The 15,480-nt window shown below is 41.5% G+C and overlaps 1 protein-coding gene across 1 annotated transcript in view; it reads right to left on the bottom strand.

The window, feature by feature from the left end:
• LOC126176352 (UNC93-like protein) overlaps positions 1-15,480 on the bottom strand; it is a 399,900-nt gene that overhangs the window by 264,126 nt on the left and 120,294 nt on the right. The window contains exon 4 of the mRNA XM_049923505.1: positions 224-510. Coding sequence (XP_049779462.1) covers positions 224-510 — 287 coding nt within the window. The remainder of the gene's footprint in view (positions 1-223; positions 511-15,480) is intronic.

Genomic DNA, 15,480 nt, shown 5'->3' on the forward strand with positions numbered 1-15,480 from the left:
CTGTCTCCGTTGACGTATTTGCCCCCGTTGACGTATGTCAACGCCTGTAAGCAGTTAATCGTGTTCATTTCATTGTAATTTCATTCTAATGAGCTGATGGTCACCGATGATATCTGTTCTTTCGGGCACGTCCGAAAGAACAGATACCATCTTAGTATCTATTTTTTTAATGTCGCAAGTAAGTGATTCTCACGAAAAGAAGTGGACTACGGCGGAATCTTACCCACGGAGGAGACGAGGTTGCCGAAGATCTGTCCGTACTCGTAGACGGTGTAGAAGATGCCGAAGAAGCGCACGACGACGACCTGCGGCTTGAGGCGCGTGGCGCTGGCGTAGACGTCGGCGAGCGCGCAGGTGTAGGCGCACTGCGTGCACCAGAAGGGCCCGCCGCCCACGCCGACGAGCAGCGCGCCCGGCAGCACGGTCGCGAACGACGCCGAGAACTGCGCGCACATGTACGGCACGTACAGCACGAACGACGCCAGCATCGCGCTCTTGCAGCCCAGCCACCTGCGGCACGTAACGTACACACACGCGCGTCTCAGCCTTCTGCCGTGGCGCGCCTAAATCACAGCCTCCAGGCCTACACCTCACTTATTACGCTCGCTCGGAATTTATCGCTCTTCCGTCGTGGGAAGTGCGTTTACTTACCTGAAGACGCCTTCCCCGTCAGTTGCACTAGGTGCGCTGTTATAAGAGAGGAAGATTTAACACGGACTGCAAGTGTTCCAGTGGGCTGGTCCCAAGACTACTAACTCACGCCGCGAAACTGGAATAAGGAAATTCGCTGCCGTGATATGGGGGGGGACCAAAAAGTTTTACCTTGTCCGTTATAATAAGAGCTCTGCTCAAAATATTCCCCAACATTAGTAATTTCTTGATGCAATAATTTACTAACAGCCGTACGTATTGTAGAAATTTATTTTATTTTATGAACTTCTATGTGCTACCAGTTTCGGCATTACATTGATGCCATCTTCACGCCCCACTCGTCATAGTCGTAAAATCGCTACAGACGGAAGGAGCCATATAACTGGATCCAGCGTAAGTTAGTTTAAGTTGGATTAAGTAATGTGTCAGTCTAAGGATGCAGTTTGATCCCATAGGAACTTACCACAAATTTCCCAAAAATTTCCACACACAGAAAAACTTCAACTTTACAGTTGAACATTTACGAAAGCAAAACAAGTGTAATGAAATGTAATTGAATCAAATCAGGAGATTCTCCTGGAAATAGGTCAGGAAACGAGACACTTTAAGTAGTAGATGAGGTTTGCTATTTGGGCAGCAAAATAAAAGGCGATGGCCGAAATAAAGAGGATATAAAATGTAGCCTGGCAATGGCAATAAAGACGTTCCTGAAGAAGAGGTTTTTGTTAAGATCGAATATAGATTTAAGTGTTAAGAATTCTTTTCTGAAGATATTAGTCTCGAGTGTAGTCCTGTTTGGAAGAATATCGCGGACGATAAACGTTTCAGGTAAGAAAAGAATAGAATCTTTTGAAAAGTGGTGCTACGGAAGAACGCTAGAGATTATATAGGTAGTTCATATAACTAAAGAGGAGGTACTCAATAGAATGAAAGAAAAGATAAGTTTATGGCACAGCTTGACTAAAGGAAGGAATCGGTTGATAGTTCACATTCTGTGACGTCAAGGGATGTCTGGGGGGAGGGTAAATTTTAGAGAGAGGCCGAGATGAATACAGTAAGCAGGTCTAAACTGATGTAGATTTCAGTAGTTATGCAATGAAGAGGCTGGAGTTACAGGTTCGATGAAGGTGGAAAGCTGTATCAAACCAGGCTTGTAACTGAAGACCACATCAAATAACAAGCAAGTAACTACACATGATATTTCCATGCATAAGATAATAAAACAAATGAAATGCACTGACCGATTTCGCTGTACCGGTGTGGACACCTTCACACAAGGGAAAACGGCAAGTCTTATGACTCAAATTGAGTTTCACATAATTTGAAGTTTCGTTGAGGGCGAGTGATGTGGATAATTTAGTGCAAGAGATGACAGTCAGAATATTTAACAAATGCCGGCTCTGTTAACACCCAAATCGCGTTTTCAATACGATATTATATTGATTGAAGGGCTACAAACGTACAAAGCCGAAAATCGCTGGAGAAATGAAATAAAAAATGAAATTCGAACATTATTATTGTGATTATGTTATTGTGGACAAACAATTATGGAACAAACTGAATTTTGTTTAGGCACAGGATTAAGAGTGTTACTGTGTGTTATTGATACTTTAATTAGTTAATAGTAATTAAAACTTTAAGTAAAACTGTTAATCAGAATAGATACATAATGATCTCCTGCTTCGAATGAAATATCTGAACTGCTTCAAAATACATCTCTAAAAATAGTGTCAACTTTAAGATAAACAGTCTTCTCACATCAGGCTTAACATGATTAGTTCTCCCAAAGCAATTCCCTTAAAACGTATTATGTCACTGTTGTCACTGCGAATAAGACCTGGTCCTGACTTACAATACATGATTTGAAAAAGAAAGAATAATTTCAAGCAATTGTAGGTTGTGGCCGAAAGTGTCCGTTAGGTAACATCACAAACAAAATTGTTAAGAGTTTCGTGGCCACTTGTTGACAAACTGCCTATTGGCTTCTGTCTCCGGTTCTTCGGCCGACGTTCATATAATGATTTTTCTGACGTTTCGCCAGCACGAGTGGCTGGCATTGTCAAAGTTTCACCCTCCATTGCCGGTGGTGAACTGGAGGCGAGCTCGCGGCCGCAGACTATATGGACCTGGCGCGCCAACGTCCGAGGACTTCTCCGCGGTTATTTCCGGTGCCGTTCTCCTCTTGCTACCTGCGACGGTCGTTCGCTGCAGTACGGGAAGCCAGGATCCGTTTACCTTAAGGCTTTCCTCTTTCTTGTTCAAACTGTTCGCGTGTTTTTGTATTTCTACAGCTTCTATGAACAAGCGCGTCTGATAGTGCTTCTCTACAGCCAGAACTTCCGTGTCGGCGAATTTTATTACGTGGTCGGTCTCATTCAGTGCGTGCTCTGCCACGGCCGATTTCTGCATCTGCCCCAACCGGCAATGTCGCTTATGCTCTTTGATCCTGGTGTTAATGGATCGTCCAGTCATTCCGACATAAACTTTTCCGCATGTGCATAGTATACGGTATATTCCCGACATCGCAAGTGGGTCTCTTTTCTCCTTCGCCGATCTAAGACACTCTTTGATCTTCCTTGTCGGTTTGAAAATCGTCTTTACGCCATGTTTGCGCAATATATGGCCGATTCTGTCCGTCACTCTGGGAATTTATGGCAGAAAAGCCGTACCCGACATTAGATGAACGTCGGCTGAAGAACCCGAGACAGAAGCCAATAGGCAGTTTGTCAACATCACAAACGTAGAACTGTGCGTGTGCTATTCCGCATGATAACTTCACAACAACCAATAGGGCTATAAAATATACGAAAAATTATTACCATAAGTAGGACAAATGGAACTCATTTCCTATTTTAGAAAGCTGTATATTTTGTCAACGGGTCTGATGAAACTGAAGAACTCGTTTGTCTAATATTATTTATTCCGATAGCACACCGCCACACTATGAAACTGTCATAGAAACAATCAACAAATTGTGTGCAGCACAAATTGAATGACTAAAATAAACACGAATATCCGTCTGATTATGGACGTTTCGAATGTAAACTAGTAATGAAGCCTTTTTTAAAATATATATCATTATTATCAATGACTGGTTGCTGTGTTAATACTTTTTGGATTATTTACCTGCACACTTATTTTTCGACGCAGTACTGGAAGGTTTGCAAGATCCCATCTGCAGCTACCGCGATTTCCTCATTTGCCACTAAGTGGTTTTCAGCCACTAACACAGTTATGACAACAGATGGGAGTAAGAGGGTACAGAATGCGATGAAAGGGATCGACGTTCCAGAAAATCAACTCGCAGAGACTCTTGTAAGTCCTGGAGGAAGCGGAACATAACCTTGCCCACGTATTAAATCTACTTCGCGATTTTATTTGTATGGTTGCCCGCTTTTGCTCACTGCTTTGATTGAGTTTCCGTTTCTGTCGAGACGTGGTTGCTCCATGGCTCGTGCAAAAACATATCGACAGCTTAAATCTCTTCGTCTGTTTTTATTACACTACCTTTCCTCAATTTGATCTTGTTTAACGTTTAAGAAACGTTACTCGCATATTGCACAATGTTTTCACACAGCTATTATCTCACGTAACAAGTGTCTTTTGACTGACTACAGTGTCATGCAGTTCACGGAGCTTAGATCGTCTAATCGTACAATAACAAATTGTGCACTTATTTCTAGTTTTACATCTGGTGCTGCAGTTTTGTGAACTGCCCACAAGGATTATATGCAACTGAAATACCTCTAATTTCAGTTAGGCTTCCCATACATTAACGCTCAAAAGTGAAGGCGCAAGTTCAGACACAAACAACTACCATTATTTGGCAAATTAGGAAAGACACCAAATCATGCGAAACAAATTTATGAAAGCACGGTTTTTAATTGATCCATTAAAAAAAAGGATACTATCATTCGACCTGTTTCAGAAGACATATAAAGAAAATTTTTCTGCAGATGTACGTGGCACCTGTCATTTTAAACGCTCTTAGGATGTTCCAACAAACGTGAACTTTTTCCTGTGCGTGAGGCCAAATGCGTCTCCGCAACGTGTCGGAAAAAGCAACCAGTTTCTAATGGTGTCGTGTCTAAGTAAAAATCCTCGAAATTCTCTATATGGAGATTTGCAACAGCTGGAAATAACGGGCTTCCCATCACAACGCCGTCTGTTTGATCACAATATTGGTCGTTGTACAGAAAATAAGGAAACGTAAGAGGGTGCCAAAATAGTTTGACTTCGTCACTTTCAGAGAACTAAGATTCCAAAGAGTCTTTGAAAAGCACATTCGTAAAAAGCGCTACGACATCAAAACTGAACATGATTCACCCTCGCTAAGTCGACGACGTTTAGTTTTGCTGATAAACTAGGCTGTGTTGCCAGTAAGTTGTTCGCAATGACCGCATTCAGAGCGAGGAGATTAGCCAATTGGCAATTTGTATGTCGGTGAACCAACTCTAGATATGATGAGTCCCATTCTTGTGGATCCTCGGTAGATCATTACACTCTTAAAACTAAGCGGTCTAGGTGGCTGATGGATAGTCTTGGCAACAGTATCTCCCAGCGACGAATGCTTAAGAAGCTCGGATTCCTTTTTTAAAATTATCGATGCTGGGTCGCCAGGTAACTTCCGGTACGTATCTTTGTCCAGTAGTGCATTTATCTTCGTACCGTAGTCGGCTTGTTCCATAAAAACGGTTACGTTGCTCCTGTCATAAAGAATTATGCAATGATTTCATCAGCGTGTAGTGCGCGCACGCCACTGTGTTCAGCCCTGATCAGGTTAGGGGCTGGAAGCTTTGTTTTCGTTTCACGCCGTATTTCACCCGTCATTTCATGGAGGATTTGGGCACTGCCTGTTCGACGCTAATTACTGTTTCATAGACAGGGATGTTCTATGGCGAAGATATGAAGCAGAGTCTTTTCTCAAGTGCCGACATGGCACCAGTGTTATGTCTATCGCCGTGTTTGCTGACGATCCGTCCTGAGGATCTCAGAACATTTGGGGTCTACTAGATACTTTTGAGCTGCAAGGGTCGATCTGTGATAACAAAGAAAATAAACTTATTTGCGAAGATCGCTAATAATAACCTAAGGAGCGAAGTGGCGTAGTGGTTAGCACACTGGACTCTCATTCGGGAGGAGGACGCTTCAAACCTACTTCCGGCTATCGAGGTTTACATTTTCGGTGATTTCCCTAAACCGCTCCAGGAAAATGCCGGGGTGGTTCCTTTGAAAGGGCACGCCGGATTTCCTTCTCCATCTTTGACAAAATCCGAGATTCTGCTCCGTCTCTAATGGTTAACATCTTCAGACCTCTGTCTGTCGAGATCTGGAGATGATAACATTGATTATCGAAACCAATCATCGGGAATAAAGGTTACAATTAGCGATATTGGCAAAGAAGTTTATCTTCCCTAATCACAGAGATACGTTTTACGTCGGACAAAACGCACGCACTGTAAAATAAATAAGGAAGGAGCACGAAAAAACCGTCATAGGATCAATTTTGACGAAACATCTGTCGCGACTCGCACTGAAGGCCTTTCGAATTGTGTTATTAAGAAAACCATCGAAATAAATATCGCTAATAGCACCCTTAATAGAGAAGGCGGCCTGCAGCTGAGCGCGGCGTGGAAGCCAGCAGACGTTTCGAACGCGGAGTCATCACACCAGCAGACCATCAGCATTAATTTGATTGGCATGGCCAAGGAGTGCTTGATCGAATGCTTGTGGTATTTTTACCCCTTGACACGGTTGCAAGCGTGAGAATTTTTATTCAGTAACAGCTGACTATTTATTCTAGTCTTCTAACAATCCATCTCTTGCTTTCCCTCTCTGTTGATCTCCTCTATCCTCTCTGTCAGTCTCCTCCTCTTTCCTTACTTTGTCCATTTCTCCCTCCTACTCTATCTTCTCTTCCATCCTATCTCTATCGATCTTCTCCTTCCCCCCCCCCCCTGTCTGTCCATACCCCCCCCACCCACCTCCTTCTCTCTCCACACCATCGGCTCCAGCCTAACAGAAGGACATTTGTTCCTACCCATACAATTCTTTTCTTTCCAGATAGTAACTATTACGTTTACCGAAGTTCTGCTGAAACCGATCCAGCGTTTAGGAGGAGTTTTTACACTCGGCTTTGCCCACCTATGCACTTGTTTCACATATAGTTAAGTATTTCATTCATATTTATACACATATTTCACCTGTCTCTCTAGAGAATTCCGCCCTGCTGTTTCATTGTCACTCACCTCATTGTACATGACGTTGCATATCTTGAACTATGTGTCGTACAATGATATAATTTTGGAGTTACATACAGTAGTATATGTGGATACGGTCTACGAAATTTGAAACGAATAATTTTAGTTGTAAAGAAATAATAAATGTTCTTGTCTGATGCACCAGTTTTTTCCGGGAATGTAGAAGCGATAAACTCTTTTCCTTTTATCATTTTGTGGGGGGTGTCGGCGGGGTAAGGTCTCGTAAAGGTTTGAAATTATGTGTAGAGTGTTTTTGCAAGTCAGTAAGTGCTCTCATTCACGAACACAGGATCGTTTGGCTGTTTTCGCTTCGTGAGCTACGATATTTACTTTCTCACCCCCCACCCCAACACCTTTGAGAGGTAGGTGGTTCTTACACCACAGTTGTTACTTGCAAACAGTAATAAATACGTGCACTCAACTAGGTTGAAATTGATCCATTGGTTTAGGATGAAATGTGGAAGGTACATAACACAAACATACATCCACTTTTATAATACGTACGGATGACCACCGCGAGAATCTGTGTTCTTGTATAACTGTTGGTGAAATGTGTGTGAAATGCATACGTAATATCGACCACACAGTTTCAAGTAAAATATTCGAGTTAAAGGTAAAATATACAATAATATTAAGATAGGATCCAGTTCTCTAAATACGCCGAACCGCGCTGGGTTAGCCGGGCGGTCTTAGGCGCTGCAGTCATGGACTGTGCGCCTGATCCCTGCGGAGGTCCAAGTCCTCCCTCGAGCATGGGTGTGTATGTTTGTCCTTAGGATAACTTAGGTTAAGTAGTGTGTAAGCTTAGGGACTGATGACCTTAGCAGTTAAGTCCCATAAGATTTCATACACATTTGAACATTTGAAATGCACCGAATGAGTTGTGACCGTACCACCAATTTTATGTGACGGACCCAAAGTTTAATATTATACTAATATTTTATATGCACGCCCTTGTTTCCAGCTAAAATTAGAAACTATAGTAAGTTTGTGTGTTACAGGAATTGCTTTTACTATCACTTCCCTCATAAAACTGAAAAAATTACGCCCTTGGAGCCATAACCTACAGACATAGATTACTTAAAATATTGTGCCCAGAAAATTCGACAAACTCTTTGACTCGTATCCCAACACAAATTAGACAGGCATAAGAGTAAGTAATGTATTAACGCTTTCTATACACGAAGAAATATAGTTCAAAATGTTATGATACAAATGATTTATTGTAATAAGATGGCACACTTCTTCACAGTTTGATGGTTCGATGCCACGTCTATTCATTTTGTCGTTTTGACAGAAATACTTGTTTTCTTAATATAAATTAGTTACAATGCTCCTTCAGAAGGTACTAATATCTACTAAAAAATGCGGATGCTCACCGTTGCACCGTTGAACAGGTCAAAAAAGATACCTTTTTAGAAAAGAAATAGAACCATAAGAAGAGAAACCTACAAATTCAATTAAAAATGCAATTACTTTAATGCATTAATTGAGTGCGCGGTGACTTTAGGTTTTACTGGGAGAAGAGAAAGGTGTTTTCCACCTGCACCTGCGGCGTAAGTTAAAGTTCTCCTCTCCCTACCAGACATAAAACTCTTTAACAGCTCTCTGGAGAGGCCTTTCCGTGAACAACAAAGGCGAACCGTAACGGTGGGGAGGGAGGAATTTAATTCGTATTTGGGACCATACTTCCTCCGTTTCGGGCCTGTGCTAATTATTATACCCTGAACAGAGAAAAGATAAGAGAAATTAGGCCTCGCTCGGAGGCATCTAGGCAATTGTGTTTCCTTCGCTCTATACTGTAGTGGACATCAGTATATAGGCAGGGATCCCACGAAAGTAATTTACAATGTCTCAAGCAACATGTACCTAACGTAGTAGAAATATATAAGACATAAACAATTATGACGGAATTACATAGTTTCAAAACACGAGTAACAAAATAAGGTGTTCGCATTTCATGGTGTAAATGGTACAAAGGCACTCACTGTCCTGTTGTAATAATAATATTGCCTTGTTATTACTTCTTCCAGTTTCTGTTGTTCCTAGTTATCTCAAAAATTCTCTTCGGAATTGATTTTGTTATGGTCTGTGGTCCATGCAGTGAAACTGTCGCCAGCTCTTCTCGTATTGCTCTTTCCAAATTGTCTTCCATTGTAATAAACACGCCTTGGAAGTATTCCCCAAAGGTTTTCCACCGGATTCAAATTTTGGATAGGTGCAGGTCAAGATAATACATCGATATCCGTTCTTCCATTCAAACCACTTTTTAGTTGTAGCAGAAACATGTACAGATGCTTTACCTTGTGAAGTCCTCTAGGTCCTCATACATTCTAATCACTTCTGTCTCTAGCATTTCAGTATACATGTTATAGTTCATTCTATGTTCACCCAAATAGTGCGCTGAAATACCTTTAACGCAGACGGCTGCCAAAACCATAACTCTTCCGCCACCAAAATTTCTGCTTATTCTTACCTGCTGTTCTGTTCTCCTGCCATGCCAATAATACTGAAATACATTCGGCTCATCTAAATTAAACTTCTTCTCACCACTGAAGACGAATTTATCCCATTCTGTCGCTCATGACATATGTTTCTCAGCAAACTAAAATCTAACCTATTTAATTTTTGGGTGTTAGAGCATGTTTCTGCAGTCGATTCTTGAATGCTAGATTTTTGTCATGAAACTAATCTTGTGGAACATGTCTGGCAGTTACTGGCAACAGTAAATCACAACACGTTAAGACGAATAACTGTCTGTGGTCCTTGATTTGCCCAACAGTAACCGTTCCCACGCGTCAGCTAGTTCTCTACTTTGTCCATATTTTCCGTTCTGTCCATATCGTGCCTCGACTAACGGAATTATGAATCATTGAACTCGAATGGTTCAACTTATCACTGATTAGCCTGTTCCATTTCGTTGTATGCACTGACTTTTGCATTTTTTTTTATCTCATGACAGCTGTTTTCCGCATGGTATTGTCACAATCGTGGTTTATATACACGACCCGTACTGTCTGTAATGGTGTCCGTTTTGTATCTGTGGTGAAGGCACGTACGCACACTAACATCGCACATAACCGACTGCCTTTAGGTTGTGTTCCACCTTCTACCATTTGAATCGTTGATGTCTTGCACTGTACTACTGACTGTACAACTGACTTCAAATGCTATACTATATGACTGCATTTGTCATACTGGACCTCGTAAGGCTGCATATACACTTTGTACAAGCATTCCAACTGGTAATGTTAATTTTAGTACAGATACCCACATATACTGATTTCTACTAATGTGTGCCAGTGGAACGGATAAGGAAATGAACAGTAGTGGTAAAGGTTATCGCCCACTGTATGCCACACGGTGGCTTGCGGAGTATGTATGTTGGTGCAAATGTAGATATTCACGTATATTCACGCAGTTGATGTTGGGAATTAACATTCTACTAAGCCAACTACACTGATGGAAAAGAATCGCTACATAAAAAGAATAATTAATGTTGAGTCATGAAATTTCTGGAATATACTTATGCAGGTAATATACGAGGGCTGTTCAGAAAGTAAGCTCCGATTGATCGCGAAATGGAAACGACTATGATAATCCGATAAAGCTTTGCACAGATATGTTGGGCAGTGTCTCTAGTATGACCCTAGATAGCATCACGTCACTCCTCTCATTTCTGAGCTCACAGTGATCGCGTAAAGTTGTCTAGAGAATAGTGTCTCCCGCCAAGTACGAGGACCTGCTGAGAAATTTCGCCTGAAGCTATACAGCCAACATTACATAACTGTCGTGCAGTTTCTTCTACAAGGCAATATTCTCAGCCGCATTCTGAAGGGGCAATGAAGATGCTCCTGCATCGTTTTCAATTGGAAATGTTTGACTACCCACAATACAGCCCGTAATTGACTCCCCCTGCGTTTCATTTCTGCTCACATGAACCGCTGGCTATGAATACAACATTTTGGCACAGAAAACGAGCTGTAGGCCAGCGTAGAGAATTGGCGGAAAGCACTGGCGGCTGTCTTTTATGATGAGGGTATTGGAAAGTTGGTACAACGCTACGACAAATGTCTTAGTCAGAACGGCAACTACGTAGAGAAGTAGCTGGATGGTGTAGCTAACTGTTAAAAATAAAACATTTCTAATTTTCACTGTGGTTCCCATTTTGCGATCAATCGGAGCTTACTTCCTGAACAGCCCTCGTAGTTAAGTGATTAAAGTCGGAAGATCATAGGCTACTGGAGGCGCGAGATAACCCTTTGAAAACGTAAATTGCTGGTACATTCATAACCGGTGTAAACGCCAGACTGTTGTATGTAGGCTTGGAAACGTTCATACATTGTGTTTGCAGAGGTGCCGGATGACGGTTTGTGGGCCAGTTCCATGCCTGGTGGATTTGTTCGGTCAATACAGGGACTGATAATGCTGTCTGTAGATGGCTCTGGAGCTGTCGTCCCATAATATCCCCATGTGCTCGACAGAGCAGGTCAAGGCAACATGTCGACACCCTGTCGAGTATATTGGATTAGAACAGCGCTATGTAGGCGAGCGTTATCCTTTTGGAAAACTCCCCCTGGAATTCTGTTCGTGAACGGCAGCAGAAGAGTTCGAATCACCTGAATGACGTACAATGTTGCAGTCAGTCACGCGTGAAAACCACAAGAGTGCTTCTTCTGTCATACGAAATCGTGCTCCAGACCCTAACGCCAGGTGTAGGTCCGGCGCGTCTAGTAAGCAGGCAGGTCCTTCACTCGGCCATCACTGGCACCGAGTCGGAGCCAGATTTCATCAGGAAACACAACAGACCTTCGCCGTGCCCTCCAGTTAGCTCTCTCGTGACACAATTGAAGTCGTAGTTGGCAGTGGTTAGGGGTCATTGGAATGCACACTATAGGGCGTCTGGTTCTGAGCTGCTCTTGAAGTAACTTATTTCTAACAGTACTTTGCGTCACTGTGGTGTCAACTGCTGCAGGTGCAGTACTATGCTCGAGAGCCATACGTTGAACACGATGGTCTTCTCTCTTGGAAGTGCCAAGAGGCCGTCTGCAGCCTGGTCTTCTTGCGACCAAATCTTTTCGCGACCATCGCCGCCACCAATCATGCATATTGACCACATTCCTGCCAAGTCTTACTGAAAAATCACAGCCCTATTACCCGTAGCCCTATTACACGACTGATTTGATCCATTATAAATGGTTTTTGAAAGCCTGAGACTGCGAAAACAATAGGTTTGTTTATAAATAAATCTTCTGCTACCAGTCACGATTTTTCTGTATTTACTTTTCGCACGACGATTTTCGGGAAGTGATTCCCATTTTCGAGTGCGTTTCTTATGTGTATTAACCCATTTCCAATGATGTGTGAGAGTCTGCTTCATTTCGTTGACTTTTACTGAAATATAGAAGAATCACGAAATTTTTTATTCAGTTGTCGATTCTTTTAGTGAAGTTGGTGGCGAAATTTAGAAGAATTTGTACTTATAGTTTTCTAATGGTCCATTTGTGCAGAGTTTCACGCACACTAAACATCACACACAACTTGTACACTTTAAACATCTAAAATATCTTATATACGGTAAACAAAACCGTTACAAAGATCTTACAACTAGTCCACAGAGGTAACATTATAGGTGTTCCATAGATTATGATATACTTCTGTACAGAGTTTATTTTCCTCAACAACTTGGCTCATAAATTACTTATATCGATTTTTACAGTTGTGCTTATTTCTATGTTTTGTAAGTAGGCTGTTTATGTTTTCTTTATGTAAGTAGGCTGTTTATGTTTTCTTATTGGCAACGTTACGTAGCGCTCTGTATGAAAATCACTGGCTGTGCTGTGTGCAGTCTGTGGCTAGTTTGCATTGTTGTCTGCCATTGTAGTGTTGGGCAGCGGCAGCTGGATGTGAACAGCGCGTAGCGTTGCGCAGTTGGAGGTGAGCCGCCAGCAGTGGTGGATGTGGGGAGAGAGATGGCGGAGTTTTGTAATTTGTCATGAACTGCTATATATATTATGACTATTAAGGTAAATACATTGTTTGTTCTCTACAAAAATCTTTCATTTGCTAACTATGCCTATCAGTAGTTAGTGCCTTCTGTAGTTTGAATCTTTTATTTAGCTGGCAGTAGTGGCGCTCGCTGTATTGCAGTAGTTCGAGTAATGAAGATTTTTGTGAGGTAAGTGATTTGTGAAAGGTATAGGTTAAAGTTAGTCAGGGCCATTCTTTTGTAGGGATTTTTGAAAGTCAGATTGCGTTGCGCTAAATAATATTGTATGTCAGTTTAAGCACAGTCACGTATAAATCGTTCAAAGGGGACGTTACATATGTCGACCCTTAGCTGAGGATACCTCACTGGAATCTTCTGATTTTTTTCTTGTAGTTTGTGTAATTAGGGTAGCTATTGTTTATTGCTAGCGCGTAATTGTAGAGAGAATCTCCTTTGTAGTTGCAGCCTTTCATTGTTGTACAGTAAAACAGGTGTGGCACGCATGTAGATTTGCACCAAGTATTTCGCAGCTGCAATTAACTAGATATTATTTTCATTGCTATGTTAATGTGTTCCCCTATTTTCGCTCTTCAAATTGTGTTTTTCTGTGTTGTCGTGTGAAATATTGTGACAATAATGGCGTGTGAAAAACGTAACACTAGGCTCCAAAGTTAACTGAGAAATGACAGTGAAGACGAAAGCAGTGTGTTAACGCCACCATGTAATGAATTAATTAATGTTCAACGTAGTAATTTGGTAATTGTGCATAGGGAAATGGAGCGGGCGGCAAACAATGGCGTAGGCAGTGAAACAATTAGTGAACAGGGAAGCATTATCGATTGATCGCTCGGCAACAGCTCGCCTCAGGAATCCGAAATGACAGGACACAATTTTACAAATACTGTAGATTCAGGTTTTGCGTCCTCACCGTTTTCTCAAATAAGTCAAGACACATTTTCTGCTTGTCAAAATGTGAATGTTGCTGGTGCAAATGCACTGCCGAAAAGCGTAGAGGAACAGATTCCAGACACTAATGCATTGTTATTACAATTAATGCAACAAATGGGACAAAATCTTCAAAAGTTAGACACAATGGAACAAAATCAGAGACAAACACAGCAAAAGCTTCAAAAGTTAGACACAATGGAACAAAAACAGAGACAAACACAGCAAAAGTTAGACACAATGGAACAAAATCTTAAAAAGTTAGACACAATGGAACAAAATCTTCAAAAGTTAGACACCACACTTGAACAAACACGTGAAGATTTAACCACTGAGTTACATAACATCGAATCGAAATGTCAAAAGGTCTGTAATGACGTAAAAACACAAATTAGTGAGCATTTCCAACCTATTTTTTCGCGTCATGAAAATGCATTACAGAATCACGAAGCAGCCATAAAAGATCTGCAAACTATTGTTCATGAAAATCATGAGACCTTGCAAGCTAAAATTGACTCAGTTGCATCTACCGATTCGGTTACGCAACTTGCAAAAACTCAGGAAAACTTAAAGGACACAGTAGATACCCTGAAAATTGGTTCAGAAAGACACATGGAGGAAATAAGTACACTATCGGAGAAAGTAGCCGAACTTTCGGATCAGGTCACTAACTTATCTACAAAGGTAGATGATGATCTGAATGACACAAGACCCATAGCCTTCACTGACACAGAAGAGTATGAACAAATAAGAAAATTGAAACAAAATCAAAATCAAATCAATACACAGCACAAAAGTAGTAGTAGTAGTAGAAGGGTTGTGTGGGCGCACGACAGCAAGGTCTTCAGCGCCCGTTCAGTATCAGAGTGAGACGGGTGTCAAGAAGAGAAATCCGGGAAGTACAAGATCAGCTGACACAGGTAATACAAGAATTACATATTTCAGAGGACACTCGCGCTCCAACATGGGAAGAGGAACTTAGAAACACGGAAAAGGCACAAAATAATAACACAGGGCATTTCGGTAATTATGAAAGGAATTGGCAAGGTGAACCGAATTTTGAGATGGAACCGCCGACACGACGTAACAATGACCGATATGCTACTAGCCGACACGATGATTTTGACTATAAACTGTTCATTACTACACGTAAATTCAAAACGTTTAAGAATTCTGCCAACGACATTCATCCACAAGCGTGGCTCCATCAATTCTCTCATTGTTTCCCTCCTAACTGGTCATTGGAGCACAGGTTAGAATTTATGTGTGGCTACTTAGAGAATGAACCAGCTGTAAGAATGCGATCAGTCATTCACGATTGCCACAGTGAAGGAGAATTTTACCATGCCTTCCTCTCAGCATATTGGTCTCAAGCCACACATGACCGAGTAAAACATGGCATCATACTGATGAAACATTTCGAACAATCTGAATTTTCCAGTCTTATGAAATATTTTGAAGACATGTTGCATAAGAATCAGTACTTGTCAAACCCAATACAGCCCCTCAGAACTCATCCGCATTTGCTTAATCAAACTGCCTGAACATTTACGACATATTATTTTAGCAGGACATTGCAAAGACGACATTGAAGCTTTTCAGGGACTGTTACAAGAACTAGAAATTGACACTGAC

This window comes from Schistocerca cancellata, chromosome 3, assembly GCF_023864275.1.
Source record: "Schistocerca cancellata isolate TAMUIC-IGC-003103 chromosome 3, iqSchCanc2.1, whole genome shotgun sequence".
NCBI lineage: Eukaryota > Metazoa > Arthropoda > Insecta > Orthoptera > Acrididae > Schistocerca > Schistocerca cancellata.